Raw genomic sequence first — 27,422 nt, forward strand, 5'->3', positions numbered from 1 at the left:
AACTATAATTTCCTTAAAAGATCTTGGTCAGTTTAAACCCAGCCTCCTAGCCCTCCTTGATCCTTTTCTGGGCAGCCTGGTCCCAGGTTAAAGCAGTGCTTTCTGACATTGCAGATCAAACACTTGAAATGACACCCAGACTTGCCCCAGAAGACACAGCGGGCCGCTTCACACTGTGACGTGTAACCTGAGCATATTTACTGACTAAACACATAGTAAATTAGGGTCAGTAAACACGAAATGACTAAACAGATATCATATACACACTAACACCACGAGCATATGTTTGTGGACTGAGGCTGAAGACGCTTAGGAAATGTTTATTTCACTGGGTTATAATTGGTCATTCCCTTCAACGGTCATGTTCACATTGTGCCCGAAACAAGACAGATGCATTGCTAGCGAGAAAACAGTTTACCACTTTTAGCTAAACTGTTAACAACAACAACAACAAAAAGGAACATACTTTTCCCATACTCAGAACTACCCAGTGGGGTAAGAATTCTCTGCAGAGATGACCGCACTGAGTGTCTTGTCCTTACCCAGAATGACCAAGTCACATACATAGCAAGGCATTGCCAGAAAGCCAATTATTTAAACATTTGAAAAAGTTTTTTTCCCAAGTGTGTGTGTACAAAACCTGATTGTAGAAGACTTGGAAATTCAGTGGGAAGGGAGATCCTACTCCAGTGGTTTAAGCCAGGACAATTGATTCATTTCCGTTCCTTTCTTGTATTATATGTTTCAATAAATAATACATGGCATTTGAAAATGAATGTTAACAACGTTCTAAAATGTATCCCATCTGGTTTTACTTATTTTTATTACTTTTAATTATGTGTGTGCATATACACTTATGTGCATCTGAATGCAACTGCCTGGAGAGGCCAGAGGCAGTAGTTGAACCACCCAACATGGGCGCTGGGAACTTGAGTCCTCTGCAAGATTAGTCCATGCTCGCAACTGCCGAGCTGTCTCTCCACCCCCAACATTCGGTTTAAAATGGAAGCACACACATTATAAAAATTTGTGAGATAGGGAAAAACAGCAAGGAAATTAAAGTCATCTAGAATCCCATTATTCAAAAAAATAAGCAGTTAATATAGTTTTATTTCCCTTTAGTCTTTTTCTGGTTATTTTAAGCTTAGAATATACAAGACTTTTAAGTATAATGAACAAAAGTTTGGATGGATGACAAAGAAGGACATGGTGATGGTATTTTTTGCCCCTCAAATTATCTATAGGTTTTTTTTTTAAGAGGCAGATGATAGTCATTCAATATCTCTGTCCACTCAAGGCTTTCAAACCTGTGAGTTCTAAAGCTCATGGTTTCTTTCTAGTATGCGCACTGGTTTGTACTGCACCTCTGTGGATCTACGTCACTTATATAAGAATATGCCCCCCCACACACACACACAAAGCATTTAACCACATTCCTCAGGGCAAGAAAGAGTAGCTGCTAAGCCTGACGAAAAGATTCCATATCTTATGAGGAAATATATAATTTGCTTTACATATTTTTCATACTTAAATTTATATAAAAGACAGCAGGAAAACAAGGCATGGTTAATAATGGCTCAAGGAGGTTCTGACTGGTACAACAGACTTGTTCTATTATTGAACTTCAAGCATTTATTATCAAAATTAAAAATGAAGCTTCAGCCATATATAAAGTCACGATCCCATTCAGTGGTTGTCGGGGAGTGTTGGTGGGAACCTGCACACAGCACTGAAGGCCAGGAGAAAGCAAGGGCGGGCTCCAGTTGGAATGTTGAATGTATTCAGACAGCCTCCTCTTGACTTAGATGGTCATGACACACTGAATGAACTTAAAGAGGGAAATTAGTGTTACATTACAGACTGCAAAACACTGAGGGTGCCAAAGCCTCCCTGTGGGCACCTTCCGTTTTAGTTCTTCATCTTGGCATTGTGGATAAACAAGAGGAATAAACAAGTCCAAACTTTCTAAGTTATGCATAAATGAAACATAGGGTGGGAAGAGTCTTCCTAGCAGGGGAACTTTCTATTGTAAAGTCCGATGAGTTCCTCATGTTATGGGAAGGAGGAATCACTTCCACAGATAAAGAATTTCAATCCGAAATGGTATTTAAGGGTCTAGAAAGAGTCATGGTCAAAAGTACTCTTGCCCACAAGAACAAAGAAGAAGCTTACAGTGTCTCATCATGTGAGGACTTCCAAACTGACTTCACCCTGCTGCTCTAGCCGGGCACTTTTGACACCATGGTCCTGTGACACCATGCTCTGTCAGCGTCAAAGCCACACAGAGAAAAGCCAGCCCCAGTCCAACAACTCAGAATTGCACACTTAGCAACATCAGTCTTGGCTGTGTATTGCTGTCACCTCCCTGCAGACTCACGAGACCAGGGGCTCTCAGCCTTCCTAATGCTATGACCCTTTAATACACTTCCTCATGCTGTGGTGACCCCCGGCTATAAAATTATTTGCATTGCTACTTCAAAACTATAATTTTGCAGCTCTTATGAATCATCATGTCAATATCTGATATGCAGGATATCTGATACGTGATCCCTGTGAAAAGGCTGTTAGACCTCGCAAAGGGGTCACAACCCGAAGGCTACGAACCACTGCACTAGGCCCCGCCCCCTAAGCTTATTTTCAACACTGGTGGGGAGCCCCAGTGGTAATCCCTGCAACAATTCTGCTAAACCAACTCATCGGTTCTTATTTGAGAGAAAAAGAAACCAAAGATTAGGACATCTAGAAACCTCTTTAGAGGTCCCCTCTGATGCCAAAGTCTATTCGTTTTCCCCTCCCTGGGTTATCACTGTAAACAATTTGTCTAAAATCGTGATTTCAGTTGGTGCCTGCCTTACGTTCTCATGGAACAGCACAGCTATGCAAAGCACCGCTGGAAGCTACCTAAGCGATGCTTGCTTTATACAGTGAGAGCAGATACATGTCTGCATTCGCACGACACCTCAAGACACAGCTGACTGAAACCTGTCGACCGCTCTTTGAAAGAGGCCTTGTTGTTACTTCATATGTGTGTGCACGCGGTGTCGGGATGGACATGTGTGTGGAGGCGAAGGGACAATCTCAAGCGTCATGCCTTAGGTGCTGCCCACTGGCCTAAAACTCACTAATCAGGCTTGGCTGGAGGGACAGCAAGCCCTGGGAACCTGTCTCTACCTCCCTAGTACTGAGGTTACAGAGTGCTGCCGTTCCAGCATTTGCACAGGGGTTCTGGGGATTGAACTCGGGTCCTCATGTTTGTCTGCCAACCAAGCTATCATCCCAGCCTGAAAGAGACATCATTATAATGACACCTGCTTCACCCTGTCTCAGAGTAACTAGGGAAATCTACTTATAGGACTCAGTCAATAAGAGCAAGTTTTGGAGTAATCCTCCTGCCTCATCCTCAGAAGTGTTGGGATTGCAGGCACAAACCACCATATCCTGTTATGTTTATTTGAGGCAGAGACTCATAAGCATAGCGCAAGCTGGCCTTGAACGCATGGCAATCCACCTGCCTCAGCCTCTTAAGTTCATGCATACGCTACCATGTCCATATTCTTAATAGGTAACTTCAAAAAGGAAAGCTGTTTTATGTACACTATGTCTTCTACTTAGTGCTTATTTACTGAGACTTACATCATCATATGAGAAATTCACCATTCCTTGTTGAACAGAGTCCCGTCTTCGAAAGGTATCTGCAAAACAACACAGGAAAATATAGTTTTTCTTTCAACAGGTTTTCCAAAATCACAACAGCTATTGGGCAGTAGGATCAAACTTTAATAGCATCTAAATTCAACAACCAGTCAACATAAGGCCAAAGAAAAATAGTCAGCTATAGGAATATTAAAAGATTTATTGTAGCAGTGATAACATGGGCAGAAGGTGGTCCATGGTCGTGGATCTGAGAAAAAATGACTGGTCTCAGCAGAAGCATTTGAGTTTTCAAGGCCCTTAACTGCAGTGAAACTGTAGTAACACACATGCTACTTAAGCAAAGAAACAGATGGGTACAGCTAATACAATGGTGACCCAAAATCCCACTCATTTCAGCACCTCTGACCAAAACAGATGACTTTTACTCTTTTCGAGCATCCCACAGTTGAGGAAAATTACTCGTAACTGCACTCCAATGGAAACTGCACAAGTCAGGCCTGTGGGTGTCGCACACCCACGTTCACCTGACAGTTTGTGTGGGCAGCTTGTGACTGCAGCGCCAGAAATGAATGCACTTAAGTACAGACAGTTCTAGCTGGAGCACTGAAATAAAATACACGGCAATTACTCTCTCATCTAAAAATATGTAAAAATATAGCATGTTAGGCTCTATTTGCTTAGTGGTTGTGGGAAGGGTTTACCACCGCACCCCTTAAAACCACGGAAAACCTGGGCAGAATGGAAGTTCAGGGGCATGGAGAAACGAGAAATGTCATAAACGGGGCTCCCAGGCTCCCGCTGTGCTGGCAGGTTTCGGGGAACACACCTGTGAGAGCCCTCAGTTTGACACAGCAGGCGATGTAGTCGTCAAAGGTGATCTTCCCGCTGGTGCTGTACCGCTTTGCGATTAAAGTCACAGTTTGCGGGTTCAACCGGAATCCTGGAAGGCAGAAAAATCACCCAGTCAGAAAAAAGATGAAGGTGTGTAAAAACAACAACAAGAAAACCCAAAACAATAACAACAAAAACATTAAAAATAGACAATTGAAATAAAGAACTGTCTTAAAACAACAACAACAACATTAAAAATAAACAACAGAAATGAAGAACTGTCTTAAAACAACAACAACACAAACATTAAAAATAGACAATAGAAATGAAGAACTGTCTTCAGTTCTTTGGCACACGTGTAGGGAAAGAAAACGCAGCTAGCAGTAAGTGGAGAAGCTCTGGGTGGGAATACGAACCCATCGTCATCAGGGCTTTCTGCAGCTCCTGGGGATCCACTGTCCCACTCCTGTCGCTGTCAAAGCTGATGAAGTGCTGTCTCCAGCCATTCAGCACAGCCCAGAGCTCCTTAAATTCGTTGAATCCCATGGTGCCAGACATATCTCTCTGGACTACAGTCAAGGACCGGAACTGTCGTATTTCACAGCTTAATAATTTCAGGAGAACGAAGAAGGTAAGGACTCAATGTCCTTTCTGTTAAAACGGCAAAATGACAAAAATGGCCAAAAAGATACCCCAAATTTTAAACAAGATTTTCTATATTCTATATTCTTGTTGCTATGATTAATGATAACTGATGTCATGAGCGGCCTATGGCTTTAAAGCTCTGAACACCTGATGACATGGCATTGTGAGCCACGTAAGAAGCAGTTTTCTTACTGGAACTGGGCGTGCTTCCTAGGTGCTCTAGGTTTTGGGTTCTGATATTCCCTTGCTAAACCCTCAGACCCAAGGATTTCACCGGAAGAAAAGGTGTTGCACTGTAAAGTGCCGTGGGTGACACAGTAGTCAAATGGAGACTCACAACTGGCTGGCATTCTTGTCTCCTTTGATGCCTTATTGAACTAACACACACACTCTCCCACCTGTCTCTCTTGAGGAAGGCTCTCCAGAGTTCAGGCTAACTTCCAACTCAAAGTATAGCCCAGGTTGCCCTCAAACTCACAGTGGTCCTCCTGCCTCAGCATCTCGAGTGTTGTGATTACAGGCATGAGCCACGGCACCTCTGGCGCCTTGTGCAATCTGGAACAACTTTCTGTTTGCTAAACTTCCTGCCTGTTCTTCACACCAAATTACATCCTAACGGCTAGTCATTTCACCAAGCATTTTGGTGGTTGCTTGCTATTTTGTATTTACTTGTTACTGAGATGACTTGTTTTAGAAGGATAGTTTTTTTTTTTCACCATGGAAAAACACTTTAGACAACCATCAAGGTAAAGGATACATCCAGCATTGAAACCATAAGGCGACAAGTCTCCAGATTAAAAGCTGGTAAAAAAAAAAAAAAAAAGTACATGAATAAGTTTTTCAGAATTTCATATTACATTGGAATCATTCAAATTATGAGTTTTAAAACATGCTACCCAGTTTGCATGCCACTCCCTTGCCATTTTGTGGGGTTTGGCTTGTACCCATTTTGTGGGACCATGAGTCAAACATGGCCCAGGTTCAAAATGTTTACTACACGTATTGGCCCATGTTATAGATACCTGTGGGAACCCCAATCCCTCTTACCCAGTACTCAATCACCTTGAACATAGGGCTAGGATCACTCGGGAGCCCCATTGTTACTCCTGGTCTTGTCATTTTCATAAGCTGTAGGGCTCCGTGGCACCTTAAGAAATATCCCTGATTTTGTTTTGCTAAGCCTCTTCCCAGTTCCTAAGATCTGGAATTATCTAAAGAATCTGTAGCAATACCAAGGCCCTGCAGACTGCTGATCGTGGCAGAGCAGAACATTGTGTAGACAGAAGGCAGTGTCCCCCCATACAGAGGGCTCTAGGGGGCTCTGCTCTCAGGGTCATAGCCAGAGCCCCTACATGTGAGGACATCCTTGAATTTTCCCAGCTCACCAACAGCCAGGCAGGATCGCCACAGGAACTTTCTCCCTTCCGTAATGAAAGACCCGTGCTCCCTCTGTCTTTCGTACATACTGTCCTGTCTGCCGGGATTATGTACAAACAGCATCCCCAGCCTAGGTACCAGTTCTGCAGACACGCTTCCGTCTTGACCATGTGCCTGCGGGAGGATCCCAGCCTAAGAATTTATGTCAGTCACCTTCACCGGGTGGAGCTGTTTCTGTACACACAGTGTAACTGTCCATCAAGACTGGACAGGGTGTCTGAAGGGATGAGTGGCTGGATGGACTGAACTCTCACCCTTCGACAGGAGCTGCAGTTTAACGTAGAAATATGTCTCTTTCAAGAAGGCTAAGGAGAAATGTGGGTTATTATTATTTATTTATTATTATTATTATTATTTTGGTTTTTTTGACATAGGGTTTCTCTGGCAACAGCCTCTAACTGTCCTGGGACACACACTGTAGACCAGGCTGGCCTTGAACTCACAGAGATCCGCCTGCCTCTGCCTCCCAAGTGCTGGGATTAAAGGTGTGTGTCACCACTGCCCAGCAAGTGTTATTATCTTTTTAACAGAATATTTCGGGTTTGAGTGATACTTAAAAACTGTTCATCTTAAATCAAATACCAACATAGCTATAGGCCCATGGTTTCCTCACTTAATTAAATGTGTTTATTTGGCTTTTTTGAGATAGAGCATCATTGTAGCCCAGGCTGCCGTCAGCTCCTGCTCCTTCTGCCTCCACCTCCCAAGTGTGTAGACTGCAGGATTACCATGCTCAGCTAATTTCTCTGTTCTAAAGTTTCCCCAACATATTAGCCAACAGCCAACCACCAGGTGATTGACAGACGGCGGGTCCGCGAGCTCGGGGACACACAGTGACATGAAGCTGAGCACAGGTGTCCCGTGAATCTGGGGGAGGCAAACAGGCCTTGCTCAGTTTTGCTCACTGTCTTCTCATCGGAAACAGCTCTTATTAATGTCAATCGTTCAAGATAGTTTCGAAACCATCCGTGCGTGGCCACTAGCCTCCCCCGCCCCGCCCCTGCCCTGTTGCTGCTTCCGTTTGCTTCCGCAGTGCCCCAGCCAACTTTTCATCCTGCAGAAGCAAGGCAGGCGGCCTAGAAAGGAAGGCAGCCTACTCTGCCCGCATCTATCAAGCTGCTTACAAAGGAACCAAATTCAAGGAAAGGAGAAGCAGAATTTCCGTTGGGGAGACTGGAACAAACCCCATCAAGACCCCTCTAGGGATGGCTGCTTCTTGTCTGGATTATCACAGAGCCCCCATCTACTCCAAGTCTGTGGGTGATGATTTGGAATCTGGGTCTAAAGAGATGGATGGCTGTATGGTTTCTGTACTTCAGAACTCTTGGCAGCCCAGAAATTGGGTGGCATATAACTAATTAACTAGATCACATGGACCTTGCATTTTGGGAAATATCTTCTTATAATGCATTGGTTTAAGGTCATCACAAAATTGACTTTCAAATAAAAATTTTAAAATGTACTATTACAATTAATTATTTGTTTGCTGTGTGTGGGGGGGGGTGTAAGGTGTGTGTCAGAGTCAGAGGACAACTTTCAGGAGTTGGTGCAGAGCCAGGGTTGAACTCAGGTCATCAGTCTTGGTGGCCAAGAGCAGCTGAGGCACCTCACCAGCCCTCAGAATGAAGTCCTGCAGGAACTGCTCTCTGAGGCTACAATGCACATTAGTCTGTTTAGAATCTGGTGCATCTCTTCTCCTTCGAAAGGCTGCAGGCTGATAAGACACCTCACTGGGTAAACTCCATTAGATCTTCCTCCTTTACCTCAACTGCCTGACGTTAAAAATAACAGCTTAAACACAATACTCACAGTTCAGTTCCCCTCACCTAGAAAAGGGCTTCTCTTGGTTAGGACCAAATGAAAATGACAGAAATTTGAAAGGCCCTTTTCTTTTGAATTAATTTCCCCACCAGGGAACAGAAATAGGACACTGAAGTCACACAAGACAAGGGAACAACCGAAACATGAGTGTTGCAAAGATGGCCATCTAGAGGACACAGTGCCTCCAACAGCTGCCGGTGCCCCGCAAATGCTGAGCTGTGAATTCTAGTTGGAACATTCTAACTTACATTCTCCTAGGACGTGGAGGTGTCAGTTTGATGTCGTGACTAACTCACAAGTGGAAAAGAAGTGAGAAGGGGGCCCACTTGAGCTAAGTCACCATTATTTGTCCTAGAAACTTCTCGTGGTCAAGGCTAGATTTTTAAGGAAAAAAAAAGATGAAAACAGCAGAGTGTAAGACGATAAGCCCTGGCCACGATGCAGGATCTCGGCCATGTTTCCTTCTCTGTGCAGCTTGGAGCACAGTACTGAAAGTACTGAGTGGGACTGTGCTGGGTGATTGTGCGGCACACCCAGTGTGCAAAGATGGAGGAAGGAGCAGAAGGGCTAGTAGGAGGTGACCTCAGCAGGAGCGCATCTTCTCAGGTGGAATGTCACAGCCAGCAAGCATTTGTATTGACAAGTAGCAAGCCAAGGGCCCGGAGCTCAGACTATAGGTCTGGCCACTCTCTCAGGGCCACCAAAGTTAGAACAGAATAAGCACTTGGCAAATGGTCAGTGGTACGTGTTAGCACTTATCATTAACGATACCTGATCTGGCGGATTCCATTCCAGCACCCTAACCTGTTCTCTGTTGGGGGGGGGGGGTTACCCGAACTGTGTCACTGGTTTGAATGGCTTCTGTACACAGGGAACCCAAATCCAAGAAATCCACTAACCTGTCCGGTAGACTAGTGTCCTAGAAACTATGCTCAATCAATGTGCAAAAAAAAAAAAAAAAAAAAAAAAAAAACCCAGTAGTGTGGTGGATCAGAAAAGTTTGATTTCTTTAAAGGAACAATCACAGTTAACAGCTGAAGTACAGAGAAGCGGGTATGATTAGAAGAATCTGGGACCCTGAGCTTACGTTTGTATCCTCCAGCAATGCCAGATTGCGTTAGACATCTCTGCAGCTCATCGGCGTCAATTTGTCCATCCTTATAAAACAAAGAGACAGAAAACAGGAAGTGGAAAAAAACGATGGTGAGCTGTAATTTCATGTCCTTAGACAAGGGCGAGGGAAATTGATGATGTGTAGCATTTTAGAAGGAATGTCTTTCAAAATTGGGCACTCTTCTCCCAACTCTACCCTCATTCCAAAAAGAATTTGACGATGAGAAAATATTTGTCATAGCAGACAGTCTCTACTCAGTTTGAGCCAAAAAATGATCAAAACTAATCATTTTAAAATATAATTAGTTGCAGGATTGTTTAAAAAACATATCCTTCAACCCCTTTTTGAGAGAGAGAGAAGAGAGAGGAAGAAGGGTATATAGTAGACCTTTCGAGCATCAATAAATACAAGGGGTGGCCTAAGGAGAAAGAGGCTTGCCCTTGAACCAACTTATGGCGTAGGAGACAGTGTTTTCTGAGCAGTTATATGCAGAAGACATATGGTAGGCATGGGAGGCTCTCGGACCTTCTTATTGGCTGACTGAGGTCAAAACTGTCTCATTTTTAAGGATTTTAAGTAAAACACATAAATCTAAGTTGGCAAGATCCATTATGTTATAAATAAGGCACAATAATTTGGAATTATTAATGACGAGTGTGTGGAGTCGAGGCCAGGGATGCTGAAAGCCAAGAAGGCGGGGTCACTTACATGCTGGAGACAGCAGCAATCTAAGAAAGCTAGGGTTGAGGTGTGCTGTGTCTTGTGGTTTCAAAGACACAGATCAATAACAGACTAAGTAGCTACTCGAGAAGAAAGTCTCCCAGTCTTTGACTCAATTTTCCATTCAAGTTCTCAACGCTGTGTTTCTTAGAGTACCACTTTCAAAGGCGGCCTGGGGGTTTTGCTTACCATATTCTACAGCATCTACAGCATTTTTTTTTTTTTACCAGATATTTCTGGCTTTTGTTGTTAAAACTAAGGTGAACAAGCAGGATAAACATCCCTTCCGGACATGTTTGGATTACGTCAAGGGTACATTTACCAAACACAGAGATCATGACTTTGCAAGCTGGTCCTTGCAAGTGTCCTTCCTCCCAGCAGCCTAGACCGTCACACAGGGAGGGAAGTGGGACTTAGGATTTGACTAAGTGGCCTGGATTCTTTCTTTGGGTCAGCAGGCCGTAAACCTAATAAGGACAGAAACGCTAGCAGGGGAAGATCATCTACAAAAGGGAGAGAGGTCACCTTCCAAACAGACAGTAACTCTCCTTCCCCAAAGCCTGTGGCTCTTTACACCTCTCTACCTCCTAAGGGAGTAGATGGCTAATTAGCAAATCCAACTTAAAGTAGATATCATAATTGGGCTACAGAATTACTAAGGCACGTCTTTATGCTGGACAAACAGAAGTTTTATGTTCAGAACTTGAATTCCGCCCTCCCCCCGATGAAACTTTACTCTACCCTGATAATATGGTTCCACAGCATCTTTCTACTTTATAGGTCTTCAAAGTGTTTTTATAATATATAATATATAACCCCCTTTGGTTCAACCGAACCCCTAGTTCAGTCACAAGGTGAGTTGTGAGCTGATCTAGCATGAATACAGATGTTCTCTGCCCAACTTTGTCCAGGACTAAAATAAGCAGGTTTTTGTTTTCCTTTCCTTTTCCTTCGTTGGCCCAGGGTGAAGTTCGTTTAGTTGCCACCGCACTGAACGGTAACACAAACAGATGTAACAATGCTTCAGTGTTAAAAGGAAGGGCTAACCTGTCCAGCCACAGCAGCGAAGTAGCCGTAGAGCGGATCCTGAGTTTGTCCGGGGAACGCAGGTCCTCCAGGAGCCCCTCCATACTGCTTAAAGGAAACGCAAAAGCATCAGAACGGAATCTAGTTTATTTCACCATGCACAATTCTGCACAAAGCAGAGGCAACACAGGATCTCCCTCCCGCGACCTCACACTCCAGCGCAGTGGCCCACCCCGCTCTTCCACTCCCGATCCACTGATATTTAAAAGCGGGCGAGTTGGTCCAAACTAAGACTCCCATGAAAGTGAGGTCGCTATAAGCGAAGCCACATAAACTCTCTATCAACTAGGAGGTTGCCTAGGTGAATGTAACAGAGCGATTTAGCAGCAAGGCTCGGGACTGTTTTCCTGTTGCTTTTTAAATTTTGTTTTGTTTTTACTATGTTTTAAAAGCGCTTGAAGTACTAGGTAAGGCTGGAATTGGTACAGGGTTGACAGGTGTGGCCTGTGAGGAAAGAGGATGGCACCGCTGTATCTCAGACAAGGGTTCTCTGTCTCTGACAGTACATCCCTAACACTTGGCGAGGTGGTCTTTCTCTAGGGCTCCAGTTCATTTCTCTAGACTTTCTGGTCTCCCTGTCACTTTTTGTTCAAGAGAGTGACCACAGGACCGTGCTAGATCAAGATGGCTGTTGTTGCTTTGGGGGCATTCGAGAGAAAGCAGGAAGTGAGCACGCAGCCTGCACTATCTCACGCCCACATTTCCAAGTTACCGAGTGGGCTTCCCGGGTCGCAGCCCACCCACCCGTTGTCCCGAGAGAGCCCCTAGGAAGATAGGGACAGAAGAATGCAGTGGAGCCGAGGATGGACATCAGGAGCCAGACGTACGCGCTGGGAGCATCTGGGACGGGGATCCCCCGGCAGCGCCTCCTCCCGTGCGTCCTTGACGCCCTCTCGCCCCGGGAGCAGCGAGGCTGCGGTGCCCGCGCTCTGCACTTACCCCGCCTGGGTAGTACCCGCCGCCGGCGCCAGGGTGCCCGGGGTACGCCATGGTGCAGACTGCGCCTCCGCCCAGCACGTCTGCTGCTCCGCCCGTCTGCCTATCCGGAGCCGCCCCGGAGCGCACCAATCCGCCCCACGGGGGACACCTCCCGCCGCCACCCATCCCTGACCCCTCCGTCCCACCCCGCGCGCCGCCAGCTCTCTGCTGCCTCGGAGCTGGGCTAGCGCCCTGCGCAACCCTCGGTCCGACGGTGACCAGGGCCCCAGACGCGGTACACTCCAGGACCCGTTCTCCCTCCCGGCCTAGTGGCACATTCCGACATCCACGCACCGCCCTGGGTGGTTTTTTTCCTCCTTCTTCCTACTAGGCTATTTTGTGGTACATTTGTTATTTCACGCCGGTTTTTGGACGGGGGTGGGGTGGGATAAGAGCGCTGTGCAGTATTGTAGGGAAAAAGTTGAAGAGCAACTCGATGGATGAAAGAGACACTTTAAAATCAAACTAGGAAAACACCTTTGAAAACCGGATGAAACTTCAGAACTATGCAGGGGGAATTTAGCTTTGAATGAGGGTGGCGTGGTTTTTGTGCCTACTGTTAAGCTGGGTGTAGCTGGTGCGATTGCAAAGTGGGTGGAGTGGGGTAGGAGAAGGGCACATTTTCTAGGCATGACAGCCTCGCCCGGATCATTCGTAGAAAATTGAACTGATGTGTTTTCTGGATGATTCAAAAAGAAACAACTGTTCTCGTGAGCACTCCTGGAAGGGATATGTAACTCGCTTGGGTTGTTCAGAAAATTCTTCACACAGTTTTCTTTTTCGGTTTTTAGTATAATTGAACCATGAGAAAATCGTTGGCTCCCCCTTGACTGCCAAGGACTGCACAGAGAATTTCTGTTGTTTGCTCTGGGGACCAGGCTCTCAGGCTAGCCCAGATCTCCTGGCCTGCTGGGTCATCAGGCCTGCCTGTTTTTCTGATACTGCCGTTTTGAGAAAGACTTCAATGAACAGGGCTGACTATGGTGTGAGACCATGGCTTGAATCCCCGGGTAAGTCGTCAGCACCTCTCGCCTCCCCGTTTTGGATACATGAACTCCAAAAAAACCCCAGAAGTTCTGAATAGTGACGAAAATTCTAACAGTCCTCGTTGTCACATAGCAAAAGCATGACGTGTGGCTTTTTGTGTGTCTGATTCAGGAGATAAAATTACTGTTTTCAGACACCATGGGAGTCTGTCCAGGTGGATCAGACATTCTGAGGCTTTGTTTGGGAATGTTAATCAGTTATTTGATCAGGGTTGAACTCACATTTGAGTTTTAGTTCTTTCAGGGCTCAAGCCTGAAAACAAACAAACAAAAATGTGTCCCTAATAAAATATTTATAGCTAATACGGGATTCATTTTATGGACAAGTGACTATACTAATTGTTATATTAGGAGTCATTAGACTCTTAGTTCCTCTCCCTTAAGAAGTGAGTTTTAGTGGAGAGATTTAGTGGAGTGGATTTCTGTGAGTTCAAGGCCAGCCTGGTCTAGAAGAGTTCTAGGACAGGTTCCAAAGCTACAGAGAAACTCTGTCTCAAAAATAAATAAATAAATAAATAAATAAATAAATAAATAAATAAATAAATACCTAAAAGGAAAGAAATCAATCAATCAAATCCTGGGGGACAGGTCAAGGCTGCCTCCCACTGCAGCTAAACTACAATTGGTGCTTTCCTTTTGCAGTCAAGGAAGAAAAAGGAGGAAATGATCTCAGAGCTGGGCTGTGGTTTTAGGTACTCTGCCTCTGCTCCGCTGGACTAAAAGGTCCAGGTAGTAAATAGTTTCCCATCACAAGCTCCCAGTAGCAACTTCTGGGTTCTCATAACCCACAGCCCAGTAGTCTGCAAGGATAGAGCATAATTTAACAGTGTGGCTGTATTCCAGTGCTGCCTGACTTATAACCACAAAGTTGAACTTCATGCAATTGTCGAATGTCAAAACAACCTTTCCCCACCATTTAAGAAGAAAGTAACGTCCTTAGCTTTCGGGTGCACCCAAAAAGAGGAAGGCCAGATGTGGCCCTCAGGCCACACTGTGACATTCCTAGACTACCTGAACTCTGAATCAGGGGGCGGGGCCAGTGACTAGGTGACAGAGATTACCCTTAGTGAAACCAGGAATACAGGAAGGAGAAGAGAGGGCCTTGGAATTCTCTGGTCTGTGAGTCGGGACACTGGCTGGTCTCCAGTAAGAAAGAGAAAGACAGGTCAGCTGGTCACTCCCTCTCTGTGTTTTTTGATCTCTAAGGTTTTTATTTCAATATCTGATGCTCGAGTTTTTATTGGTAATAAAACAATTTAGCAAAACAGAGCAAACCACTGAGAGCTCAAGACTAGGCGGTTGCCTTTAGCAAACACAGCGCTGCTTTTAAGGTTATGGTGGTATGAGTCACCTTCAGGAATGGTGACCGCCTCAGGGTAAGAGCCTGTGATTAAAATGCCTGCTTCAGAATCTGCCCACTGGTCAATAAAATGTACCATAGGAGCTGGGCGGGTGCTGGCGCTCACCTTTGATCCCAGCGCAAGTGAGTTCGAGGCCAGCCTAGTCTACAGAGTGAGTTCCAGGACAGGCTCCAAAGCCACACATAGAAACCCTATCTTGAAAAACTAAAAGAAGTAAAAAAAAAAAAGAAGCGTGCAATAGGAACATGATGAGACCATGCTATTTGCCTGTACCCTCCTATGTAGTAGTAACCAGAACATATGCAGGATGACAAGCTAGCATGCCAGGCTGTTAGGCTTTCAACACAAACCCTTTTATTTGTGGCCTGAGTGTTATAGAGCTTAAACAATTCATGGAAGGATAAAGATTCAGTATCACCATTGCACACTGAAGAGCTATTTCCTTCATGGTTTCCGTATTTTTCCCCATGGAAGACGTGGAGAAGGAATGAATAATCAACTTTATCACACTCTTGCCATGTGCCAAATGTCGTGCTAGATGCCTCCTTATGACATTGCACCTAAAGCACACCACCTTCCAAAGAGATAGACTTATGTTTTATAGATCAGGAAACTGAGAAGCAAGTAACTTTCCCAAGGTCACCCACCAGATTTTTGACTCCCAATATAAGTTTAAAGCCCAAGTGTTTTAAAACAAAAACAAGATTATAAAGACACTAATCCATGCTCATGTTTTTCTCTATGGCAGAGCTTCTCAGAGCATCAGGACAGAAGGACCTTAGAGACAGAAAAACTTCAACGTCCTCATGGCTATCTTGGCAATACTGAACTTACTTTATCACTAAGAGGAACCCATAGGAAGATGATTGCATGCCCCTCCCTGTTTCATTTTAATATTGAACCGAATAAATTTCACAGTGGAATAAGATAACATTTGTATCCCTGTACCTCCAAATCGTGAGTCCTAGATGTAGGTAGGCACTGCAATCCACAAGCCACCTACAGAAAGTCAGCAAAAGACACCAAGCTATGTGTGTAGACAGAAGAGGGCTTTCTCACGAAAGCCAGAATACTGTCATTTGAAGAACGCACTATGTCTTACAAAAAGGCCACAGGGTGTTACTCAGGCAAGTCATCCTGACTGGAGGCTGTCACCAGACAGAAGCTAAAGATTCGGTTTTGAAGCTAGAAGAGAGTCAGTTCTCCTGAGAAGCACAGAGACTTTTGTGATCATGTACTCCAATCACAGTGTTTTGAGAATTTCAAAAAAAAGAGTCTAAGAAGAGCCAGTGAGTGACCCATACTTTTGAAGGGATGACCAAACTGAATATAAATATTCTGCCCTTCCCAGTAGAAGCCCTGGCGTTATTTGGCTTTGACTCTTAAAAGATATTATCTGAACAAGATATTAGACCGCGCCCCCCCACCTTTCGTCATCACTGGCTAAGTTTGCTTCACAACACACTCCCACCATGATGTTGGGTCTCATCAGCCAAAGAAGCAATGGGGTGAGGAGACCAGCAGCTGTGAGCAGAAATAGACCTTTCCTCTTCACAAGCTGTTTGTCTGAGGTATTTTGTTACAGTGATGGAAGCTAACTAACACCAAGAGGATTTTATTCTTTTATGATATTCCCCAAGGCAAAAGGAAATGGATACTCTAGGTCCCTAAAGAAAGGTTAACATAAACCTCATATATAACATTCGGGCAGAATTTCCTCATTTAGATAAGGGTGAAAGGCACTGTGTTGCCGGGTAACCACAGGTGTTTGACCACTTCCTGCAGTTAGCTCAATCAAAGGTCTAATGTCTGGGGAGACCTGAGCACTGCCTTTGCCAGATTAAGGGCTCAGCTTTTAGTTGTAATTTAGATGAGTCAGCTTGTTATCTAAAGCCATCTCGCTGGGGCAGGGCTATAAGACTGTGTTAAGGCACTTGGACAGTGATCCAAGGTCCTGATTGGATCACCAGCACCACACTCAGGAAAAAATAAACTAAGGCAGAGGATAAAAGAAAGAAAGACACATTATGACATTATGGGAAAACTCAGATTTCCAAGTTTGAGTGGGAATGAGGATTCAATAATAACATAGACAATGAATATAAATCCTGTTTGTTTTTAAAAGATTCTTGTGAAAGAATGTGAACAGTAGTATATTAGTGACTAGAAGATGACCTTCTCTCATTGCCAAGAACAGAGCTCAGTCATTTAATTTTGTTCACGCGGTGGGAAAGTCCATTGCGGAAGGTTTAACGTGTATGTGTGCAGTGCGCACTGGCTTCCCAGGGCATCATAGGGATGATGTGTTAACCACAGCCAGTCAGTAGAATTTCCTGAACAATGAAAACACTACCATGTGTGCTGTTAAACACAGTACAAGAAACTAAAATTTTAATTTCAGTAGCATTGTTGACGAATGACTCCTTTGTTGGGCAATATAGGAACTGGTTCGTGTATGTTGTCGTCCCTAGATTTCAAAGAAAGCAAGTTCACTTTACTTGCCTGGAGAAGCCAGGATTGGTGAGCTATGGTTTCATTAGCATGGAACAAAACCTAGCCATGGCAGGTGACAAATGCCCCTAAGTTAGATCATTAGATTATTTCCACTTTGCAAAATGAAAAAACTGAGGTCCTGTGCCTTGTTCTCTCAGCCATTACAGGAGCCAAAGCAACTGAAGTATTTAATTCTCTTCTCAGGCTCACACTCCTTGCTCTCTCCGTGACTTTTCTCTTCTCTCGGATGATGGCGTGTGGGGAGAGAGGGCCAGTAAGATGGCTCAGTAGGTGAAAGCTTGCTGGTCAAGACTGTTGACCTGAGTTCGACTTACAGAACCCATATAAAGACAGAAGGGGAAGCCAGCTCCACAAAGTTGTGCTTTGACGGCCATACATCTGCTGTGGTACACACACCTTTTACACGAATCACACACACACTCTATTAAATATATAAATCACACAGCTGCTCAATTCGGGAGCCACTGCAAACGAGGGGCAGAAAGACTGTGAGACTCCTAGAAATGTCAGAGAAGCTACACTCGTGAAGTCTCACAAACATGGCTGGTTAAACACGGCCTGAGCAGTGAGGACACACCAATAGACTTGCTAACATGGAAGGGGGGGGGGAGCTCATGAAGCCTCAACCCGAGAAAGAACTTCGGGCAACTGAGGCATGCTGGGAGTGGGAGGAAGTCTTTCCCAGGGAAAGCTTATCAATTGACCGTCCAGTACCAAGTGGTCAGCTCGAAAACCATGGACACACAGCAACACTGTGTGGGCTCACCAACAGGAGACTTTTTTTAAAAGTAAGAATGTCTGTCTTGGATAGATGGTAGAATACTTACCTACTGTGTTTGAAGCCCTAGGTTCCACTCCCAGGAGTTACAAAAAAGTATGATATTTCTAAGTTTATATAGAAAATTTCCCACAAGTTCCTTGTGTCTTTTCCTCCAAGTGGGAAAGGATCCTTAGTTGATTAACCCTGATCCTGAAATGATGACATTACTGTTTTGTCTAGGAAAGCTTCAGTTGAATGCCACACTTATACTATATTACTATACTTGAAAAACAAAGAGTCAGATATCCAAGAGTCTACAAAGAATGGATCTGTCTCTACCTCAAACGTATTTCTGGAAGAACTAGATGTATCAACTTTATGTTACATGCTTTATTGAATTTTCTGGATTTTTTTCTGAAACCCGTCCTGCTTCAGCCTGTTTAAGTGAAAGGCAACTTTGAAGTGAGAGGAGGGAACTGAGTTTGTTGGAAACTGTTGAGCTAGCTACCCAGCTCAGCATGCTTTTGGCTTTTTCTGCTTTTCTCAGCAGAAATTCCAAAATTGATATATATATATATATATACTTTTTTATTTTAATTTTCTTCACCATAATTAATAATTTTAGGTTTTACATTTAAATTCTAGCCACCCTCTAGAAAATATTGTATAGAAATAAACCTTGCAGACACCTTTAGCCTGATTAACTGTGTCAGTAGGCTCACATGTTAAGAACTTTGTATTTCTGTTAATAGAATTAGAAACTTAGGTTGTACGGAACTGTCTAATGTTAAATTTGTATTTTTACTTACCTGCATCTTGCAGTCAGGTCTTCCAGGAAGGAGTGGTGATTCTTGGAAGGATGTGTATCTGCTGGCTGAACAAATTGCAGAATCAAGAAGTCTGAACCTTAACAGCCAGAGTACTGTTTCCTCCTAATCCCTGGCAATCAGTAACTAACCATAACCACGTTCAGACTTCCTATAGGGGCCGGTGATGTTTTTATGAAACACACCTGCTTCAGTGGCAAAAAAAGAAAGATCTTAGCCAGGATAACCAGACCCTAGCAACAATAGCAAGCACCCCCCCCACCAACATGTGTCAATATTAGACACACCTTTTGAATTATTACCTCTTTAAAAAAACTCAAGACTGCCGTGTTGTGCGTTGCAGTGGGAGGTGGTGAGAGCTAGCTCAGACTGACTGCTGGGAGCCAAGTCTCAGAAATTTTGCAAGCTTGTGATTAAATAGGATCAATATTCAAGTTAATTTTTTAAACCCCAACCTTCTGTTAGCTTAGTTAAGTAAGAAGGTGCATGGAACTATGAAAATATAGGTTAACTATTTCTATCATCTAGACCATTGTTGCTGTTTGATTGTCTTGAATTCAGTTTGTCTTTCAAGTCCTTAAAGCTCATCTCGCTCCCTCAATAAGCTGCGTTGTATTTGCTGAGTGTTCATTTTTGAAAGGAGCTTTCTGGAAGGCTCCTCGCTGCACCTGGGTCTTGCTCTCCTGGAGCTGGTATCAATTAGGTTCCTCAGGGCACGTTCCTAGAATGTGGTCTTTGCAGTTGCTTGAGATTTCCAGGAATCCAAACAGCCTTAAAGTCTCCAAAACCACACAAATGGGCCAGGCTGTCATTGGCTATCACAATTGGATACAGTGAGTTTTCTGTACACGCAGAAGAGGATGTCTAAGTTTGCTGCATTTGTCATGGGAAGACCTTACATCCTTCTTTCCACCTACTAGCTGGGGTCTGTGTTAGCATGAATGATTTCTGAACATTTTGCACCTAATTCCAAGGGGGGGGGGAACATATGAAACGATAGTCCTGCCCGTCCCTCTCTGTTTTAAATGTGATTTCTCGGATGAGAAGGAAACATTCATCTTGGATTCAGATTTGTCAGAGATCCCCATACATTGTATCTGTGACAGGAAGCCCTGGTGAAGTTGTCTACACTGTATCTCTCTGGTTTTGGAATACCTTCAAATACAGAAGGGAAGGCCTGGCCGCCACCCTTTCTAAACCCCTGGTGACTGTCCCAATGCTTTTGCTCAAGGTAGCCAACAGTTTCCTTTACTGTGACTGAGAGCAGAGGTGTCTTCTAAACCTCGAAGTTCTTAAACTTCTCTCTCCTTTTGCTTGACGTGACCTGCTACAGCATTCACGCCAGCATTTGTGAGGTGCTGACTAGACCTTCTCTCTCCACCATCACTTCATTTGAAAACAATCCGAGGCTTGGCTTATTTTGTATCTCCACGCTGCATCCGAGTGCTGACCATAGTCAGCTCTGCAAACACGGCTTGATTTTTAATCTTACTAGTCTTCCTTAAAGATACCAGATGCCTCCTTAAAAACTGGAGGCATTCTGGCTGGAATGGCCAGTCAGAATAAGAATTTACTAAAGAGACATGAGCAGTGCTTAAAATTCCATCTGTTTTATCGGAATCGAGAGTTGTTATACCACTTGTCACAGGTGTGAAACGCCAGAGCATCCAAGATCAGGTATGAAAGGGGTGAAATTTGTGGTAATTCTGGGATCAAGGTCTGGGGCTCTGTAAGGTGAACTTTGTAACAATGAAAACCAAGGTACTAAAAGAATGCCGATGAACAATCTGTTTAAACTATGTCACTATGTGCTATCGAAAGACCCCCGAATTTAAGGGCAGTGAGATCCCCCAAACCAGCTGTCACCTGGGCCTTAGGGTATCCTTCTCATGTTTCTGTGATGCGGAAGTTTAAGCTTCACAGCTCAGTTTTTTTTTTTTGGAAAAGTCCTTGAAATCTAAAATCCCCATCATGCCCCAGTCAAAGTGCTAACCAGAATATGCAGGAGGTCGCTTAGAGTTGCTTGAAGTCATTTGGCTAAAATGTAAATCTGTAACATGCTATAGCCTATCTTAAACTATAAGTAAGCTTAAAGCCTTTAAAGCTTAGTAAATTTATAAGATATAAGTAAAAAGAAAAACTGCCTATTATCCAGAGAAAACCATTGTTATTATTTTGACTTTTTATCCTTCTAAGCTGCTTTCTATTGTTAAAGGAATGCTCAGGCCAGATAAATTGAGCAAAGTCAATAAATAGAAAATGTTCTTGCAGCGGGCAACATTCCAGACTAAAGGCAATTCCAAAGGCCCCACCTCTCTGTGTATCAGTGCTTTAGCAGGGGACAAGTAAGTACCAGACAGAAATGACCCCACTGATTGTGTCAGCACTTACATTCTGTGGACATGGCCTGATCAGTCAGCAGTCTGTGATTGGATAAGCTATGTGGCTTGTGAGCATTTGATAAGATGGGATATAGTTCAGTATGCACAGTGATTGCTGTGGTGTGTGCTTTACTGTTCAGTTATGGAGGCTGCTTTGCACAGATTTACTTCAGCTTCACACTGCGAATAAAAACTCGCGTGGACATGCTGTTTGTAACTTAGTTTTTATCTGTTATATTGACTACCATTTTCTTTCTTTTTTTCCCTGTTTTCCAGCTCTGAAGATTGAGGCTGGGGCCTCTCATGCTTGCTGAACAGACCCTGTACTGCTGAGGGATGTCTCAAGCTCCTTCCCTGTTTATTTTGAGATGGAGTCGTTTTAATTATTACACAAATGAAGGACACCGACGTGCATCCACACACACACAGACACACCCTCCTCTTTAGACCTGCTTCCACACACAGCAATTCCTGACCACAGTTGCCTACCAGTAGTTTCAAACCATACCAGAGACTTTCACAAATTCTCCCAGTGGTAAGAAGAATGATTTAGTCTGTAAGTATAAAGCTACAGATTGGTTTTACATAGAAACCTTTGGAAGTTAAGTAATTGAACAAGGCTATACCATGAGTCATTGCTAGGAGTCCTAAGAGGAAGCAGGGCCTCCCACACGTCTATTCTTTGCCATTTGTACCACAACTATCTACATATATGTATGTGAAAAAAACCTTCGAAATGTCTCCAACAAACTCTCTCAGCATAAACTTGAGGTGGGAAGATGAGCAAACAGACGGGTGCTACAGTTACCAGAATAAAAGTGTCCACATCTAGATGGGAGCTTTATCTTCAAACTAGTAGTCACCCCGCCCCCCCGCTGCTGGGACCAGCATGAGTATGACAGTCAGCGGACTGAAATCCACTCTTTGTGGAATGGCAGAAAATACGTACAGAGTATTTATCACATAAAAAAAATCAATGTTCGGAACAGCGAAGGAACTATTACAATGAAACACCAACTATAACCTAAGTAAAAATGGTCAAGCGACAATGTAGATATTTCTTTGAAGAAGATAAAGACTAAAGATCAAAACATGTTTAAAAGATGCCACAAATCGCTAATTGCCAAGGGAAATTCAGATTAAAAACAGAGATATTACATCACGTTTATTAGAAAGTTAAGATGTTAACTATTAAAACTGAAGAGGGAAACAGAGGGTCTGCCTCGCTGGTCACAGTGCTTGCTGAGCCAGCTAGGTCGCGGCGGATGTGAGACACACTTTCAGATGGGGCTGCAAGCTGTCAAATCCAGCTCGGCTGTCCCACAGGCTTGTGCTGGGCTCAGTGTTCCTTTACAGCGCTGATTTGGGGTGGGTTATTGACCTACACTATTATAATCATGCTAGATGAAATATGGAATAGATACAAGAAGCAGAGAATCTGCACACAAGAATATTCACAGGGGAAAACCAGTGAAGCATTGTCACTACCAAATAGCATGCTTTCCTAATCTTCGAGAGCAGATTATTCTGGTTTCATATATACATATATATATTCTTATGAATGAACAACATATATTTTATATATAATAAAATAACTATACACGTATATTTTTTAAATTAATATATACATATATTTTTTAAACTAATATATATGTATATATATTAGTTTAAAAATAAGAAACTATCCATCTACTGTCACAGTTTTCTTGCCTCTGTCTCCTAGGTGTTGGGATTACAGGAATGAACCTCAATTCCTGGCTTCCAATTAGGTTTTACAAACAGTGAGTACATCATTGGTAAAAGGCAAGACAAATATAAAAAGAAAAGACGCTTGCTAACCTAACTAAACACACAGAGATCTGGGGTTAGTGAATGGACTGAAAAAACAGTCTTGTCATCCATGGCCCGTTTCTCTGGGGAACAACGTTGCCAACAGCACTGTGAGAAAAACGCAGAACTGTGAAGTCTTCTTTTCAACTAGCTCAGATTCACTGTGTGTGGGACTGGGCTCCCTGAAGGCATCTCCACACAAGCATGTCCTTCGAGTGTAAGATCCTCTCATGACTCCGCACCTCGCTGTCACGAGCCATTTCCCCCCTAAAAATCATTACAGGAACCATCACCCTGGGGAGTCTGCAGAGAACCCCACACCCATAATTATGTTCTATTGACAAAACCTGCCCCACACCCAATTAAGCTGTTGATGGAGAGCTATCTGTTAGCAGAACCCGCCTCACATTACAGCTATCCAGGGAACCAGGTGTGGCAACTTGTGACTTCTTGGCCTACCTGTCTGTCAGAACGTAACCTGGCCTACGTGACCTGGAACACACTGCAAGAGTCCAGTTTCCCTACCCTTCAGGGGCTATATAAGCAGCAACCATGATCCTAATAAACAGAGGCTTTGACAAATCTGCTTGGCCTCCTTCTTCTGTCCTAGCTCATTCCCTTCCAGGTAGCGCCCCTTCGAGACCCTGGAATAACTGATTGCAGGGTGGGTTACAAACCCCTAGACTGAGTAACCCACCCAACGCAATCGACACCTCGCCTTCCTGCGTCTCCAACCTCTTTAGTTCCCTTTATTTCCTTAGGCAGTTTCATTCCTCCTTTAATGTAATATACGCAGGATGGTTTTATGAATCTATATAAAATATAGGAAGCACAAATAAGAGCACTCATGCGATATTTGTCTAAGACTTGATTAGCTCAATATAATGATCTTCCAGGGCATCCATGTTCCTACAAAAGGCATAATTGCATTCTTCTTTATGGTGGAATAATACTCTATTGCATACGTATGCCATATTTTCTTTGCCCATTCCTGTGCTAGTGGATGCCTAAGCTGGCTGTATGGCCTTTGTTGGGAGTGCTGCAATAAAGAGTTCTGTACAAATCTCTCCAATATGTTGACTTAAATCTTTAGGTAAATACCAAGTAGAGGAAGAGCTAGGTCTGACCAGACTGGCTTACCCGGTCACCTAGCAGTGCACAGCGCTTCCCTTTTGTCTGCACCTCCCCAGCACTGGCTGCCATTCTGAACGGGGTGAAATGGAATTCCCGTGTAGCTTCCCAGTACCTGTTTCTGTCGGTTAATGATACAGAACATTTTTCATATGTGCGTTTGCCATTAGTCCTTTCTGTTTTGAGAATTCTCTGTTCATTACCTTAGCCTATTTATTGATTAGGTTTGATTTCTTGTTATTTAGTTTTTCAGGGTTTTGTATATTAATCTTCTATCACATTTGTGATTGGCAAAGATTCTGTAGGCTGTCATTCAATTGCTTCCTTTGGTATGTGGAGCTTTTTAATCTCATGAAGTGCCCCTTGTGCATGGTTGGTGCTCTTTCCTGAACTATTCTTTCAAGAAAGTAAATGGCCACACCTTGCAGCACTTTCTCTGCCTCTCATTTTGATAGTTCAGAATGTCAGGTCTTACACTGAGATTTGTCTTCGTTATTTTCATATTGCTATGGGAAAACAACATGAGCAAGGCTACGTATTAAAGGAAGCATTTAACTTCCAGGGAATCAAAGATCCAGAGGGTGAGTCCCTGACCGTCATGTCAGGAGTATAGCAGTAGGCAGGTAGGCATGGAGCAAGAGCAGTAGGGAGTATACACTGATGCAGGAACACAAAGCAGAGAGGGGGAGAAGGAGGAAGAGAGAGGTGCCAAGAGCTTTAGGAACTTCCAATTCTATCCCCAAGTGACAACACGTCTTCCAACAAGACCACACCTCCTAATCATTCCCTAATAGTTCACCGACTCAGAACCAAGCACTCAAATATACGAGCCTAAGGGAGCCATTCTCATTCAAACCACCGTGCTCCTCTGTGGCCCCCATAGCTTTGTGACCATATCACAAAGCAAATACCGTTAATCCAGTTTCAGAAGTTTCCATAGTCTATAACTGCAATGGTAAAAATAAAGCGCTGCAGGTCCCCCAGTGGTGGTAGTGGGCAGTGGGCACAAGACCATGGCAAGTCATGAAGGCAACCGTCCCAGGTAGGGAGCCCCCTAGTGGCCCACAGGCTATGAGGGCCAGTGGGTCCCAGGCAGGGAGCCACATCAACTTGGTGAGTGAAGTTTCCTGAGTGGTGGCAGTGGGCAGCAGGCCATGGGGAGCAACAAGCCCCAGGCCACGAGGGGTAGTGAGTCCCAGGAAGGGAGCCTCATCCACATGGTGGGTACAGTTTCCCCAAGTGGTGGCCATGTTGGCAGAGAGTCCCAGGCAGGGAGCCGTGTGGTGGGTGAGAGACCTGGATTGATAGGCATGCCATGCAGACTGAGGTTGGATATTTATTTAGTGGGTTATGGAAGAAAAGGGGAGAGGGAGGGAGAAGGGGGATGAAGAAAGAAACACAAAGAGGGAGGGAGGGAGAGAGAAAGAGAGAGAGAGAGAGAGAGAGAGAGAGAGAGAGAGAGAGAGAGAGAGAGAGGAAAGGGGGAGAGGAGAGGAGAGGAGCCAAGGCAGCAGCTGCCTCTTTGAGAGAAAGACAGAAAGGGGAAAGCTCAGGGTGGAAGCAGAAGGAAGATCTGGCTGTGGTGGACAGAAGAGGAAGTGCATGGGGCTTATTTCTTAAAGGGACAGGACAGATCATTACATTCCCCCCCCCCTCTCTCTTTTATAATAAAAAGGCAGGAGGTTAGGCACAACAGGTTAAAGGAATTGGGGCAGCAGATTCTTAAGACTGCCTCCTGCTTATTTGTGGGCATTGTCTTGGGGGAGGAATCTGAGAAAGCTGGGTGCTGGTCACATCCTGGGGTAGCTGGTTTCTTTGTTTCTTTCTGGTGTTTGTAGTATGGAAATGTCTGGTGTCTCTTACACCTGTTTAAGGTATTGGCAGAACAGAGGACAAAGTTATGTTTAGGAAAAAAAATTAGGACCAGGGAATTGAGAGGGGTGTACCTGACCTGTTTAAGGTGGATCCTTCAATTCAGCTCACTAGTACTCACAAGAATTCTTTGTGTTTGTAAAAACAAAAGTTTTAGACATATGCATTGTATCAAAATGACTTTGACAGATGTTTTTGCACAATGAAAAGTATTTTCAAGACTATGGAAGGCAGCATAGGAGAGACTTGATAACTTGTACTTGTTGAAATTTGTTTGGTGAGGCCGTCCTTTTAAAATGACAAAACCTCTCAGCTGTCAAGCTGCATCAGAGATCTTTGAGAAGGATAAAATTTTACTTGAACTATTGATTAAAAATGACAGAGAACTTACTTGGTTGGCACCCAGAGCTACTCTTCAAGGTCCTCCATGGTTGCTGAGGGTCATATTTGTCTTTTGCTGTTTAGTGCAGGGCCTGCCAGGCTCCAGAAGATCCTGTGAGCCAAGAAATCTGTAGGAAGACAAGCCTATCCTGACCTGAGCAGCTAGGCTGTCAATTCCAGTGATTCTGTTCACTGTCTGGAGATCTTCAGTTTAGATGAAAGGCAGTTTTGCCCAGTGGTCGGCACTTGGTAGTTGAAGCGAATTGCTAATGGACGTTGTTTTGTGCCCTTCTGTCTTCTGTGGAGTAAGCAGAGTGCTGCTGCTAGTAGCAAACCTGTCTCTTCTTATTATGAAAAGTCTCTTAATAATTAAATATTTAAATGCCATATTCTCCAGATCTCTGAGCAGTTGAGGGCTGTTTACTGGGTATAGATGAGTTATAACTTCAGTATAGAACCTGCCTGGATTGCTGGCTCTGGGCTTGACTGTACTGGCTCTCAACTTAACAGGTAAGATTTACAATCATAAAAAGACAGAAAGAAGAAAAAACTGCTTGCAATAGAAGGTTAATAGCAGAACAGACAATAGTAGAGAACAGCTTAATATATTTTAAATCAGGGTTACATTACATATATAGCATTTTTTGTAAGAGATTTAAAAGTACAAACCAATTTAAAACATGAGACTTACTGTTTTGTAGTCTGAAATGAGATACAATGAACAGACAATTATAACTAAGAGCCTCAGTACAGTTTAAAAGTCGAAAGACTCCCTTGAGACTCAAGGCAATCTTTTAATTATAATCATTTGTAAAATAAAAAAGCAAATCATATACTCCCAACATATAATGGCAATATTACCATTCCAAATAGGAGGAATAGGGGTGCAGGGAGGAAATATTGGTGAATGAAAACAAGGACATGATTGCTCCAAGGTCTGGTTGGGGAGTACAATTTTATTGTAGATACGAGGAAGTATACAGCCAGAGGCATCTGGAAGGGTTCAAACTGAACCAAGTCAGGAGAGGAGAGA

General features: G+C 43.8%; 1 protein-coding gene and 1 long non-coding RNA gene across 5 annotated transcripts; one reads left to right on the forward strand and one right to left on the reverse strand.

Annotated features, from left to right (window-relative positions):
• Nucleotides 1-304: 304 nt before the first annotated feature.
• Nucleotides 305-18,975, reverse strand: Sri (sorcin). 4 transcript variants are annotated; one of them, XM_050139762.1, is made up of 8 exons: nucleotides 18,777-18,975; nucleotides 11,270-11,356; nucleotides 9,476-9,545; nucleotides 5,888-5,931; nucleotides 4,902-5,049; nucleotides 4,481-4,594; nucleotides 3,634-3,692; nucleotides 305-1,828 (listed from the first exon to the last, which is right to left on the reverse strand). In XM_050139762.1, exons 1-8 carry the CDS (start codon nucleotides 18,780-18,782, stop codon nucleotides 1,802-1,804), a joined length of 555 nt encoding a protein of 184 aa, XP_049995719.1. In that variant the 5' UTR covers nucleotides 18,783-18,975; the 3' UTR covers nucleotides 305-1,801. The 4 variants fall into 4 exon arrangements, with proteins under 4 accessions (XP_049995719.1, XP_049995720.1, XP_049995718.1 ...); XM_050139763.1 differs by having other exon boundaries at nucleotides 11,270-11,353; nucleotides 18,777-18,974; XM_050139761.1 differs by lacking the exon at nucleotides 18,777-18,975 and adding an exon at nucleotides 12,248-12,394 and having other exon boundaries at nucleotides 11,270-11,353.
• LOC126500102 (uncharacterized) lies at nucleotides 12,427-18,431 on the forward strand. The gene is made up of 3 exons (XR_007591251.1): nucleotides 12,427-12,628; nucleotides 13,078-13,296; nucleotides 15,442-18,431. It is a non-coding gene; the product is annotated as an uncharacterized lncRNA (long non-coding RNA).
• Nucleotides 18,976-27,422: the final 8,447 nt, after the last annotated feature.

The sequence above is a fragment of the Alexandromys fortis genome, unplaced genomic scaffold (genome assembly GCF_014885135.2).
Source record: "Alexandromys fortis isolate MF-2015 unplaced genomic scaffold, M_Fortis_MF-2015_v1.1 scaffold_38, whole genome shotgun sequence".
Taxonomy (NCBI): domain Eukaryota; kingdom Metazoa; phylum Chordata; class Mammalia; order Rodentia; family Cricetidae; genus Alexandromys; species Alexandromys fortis.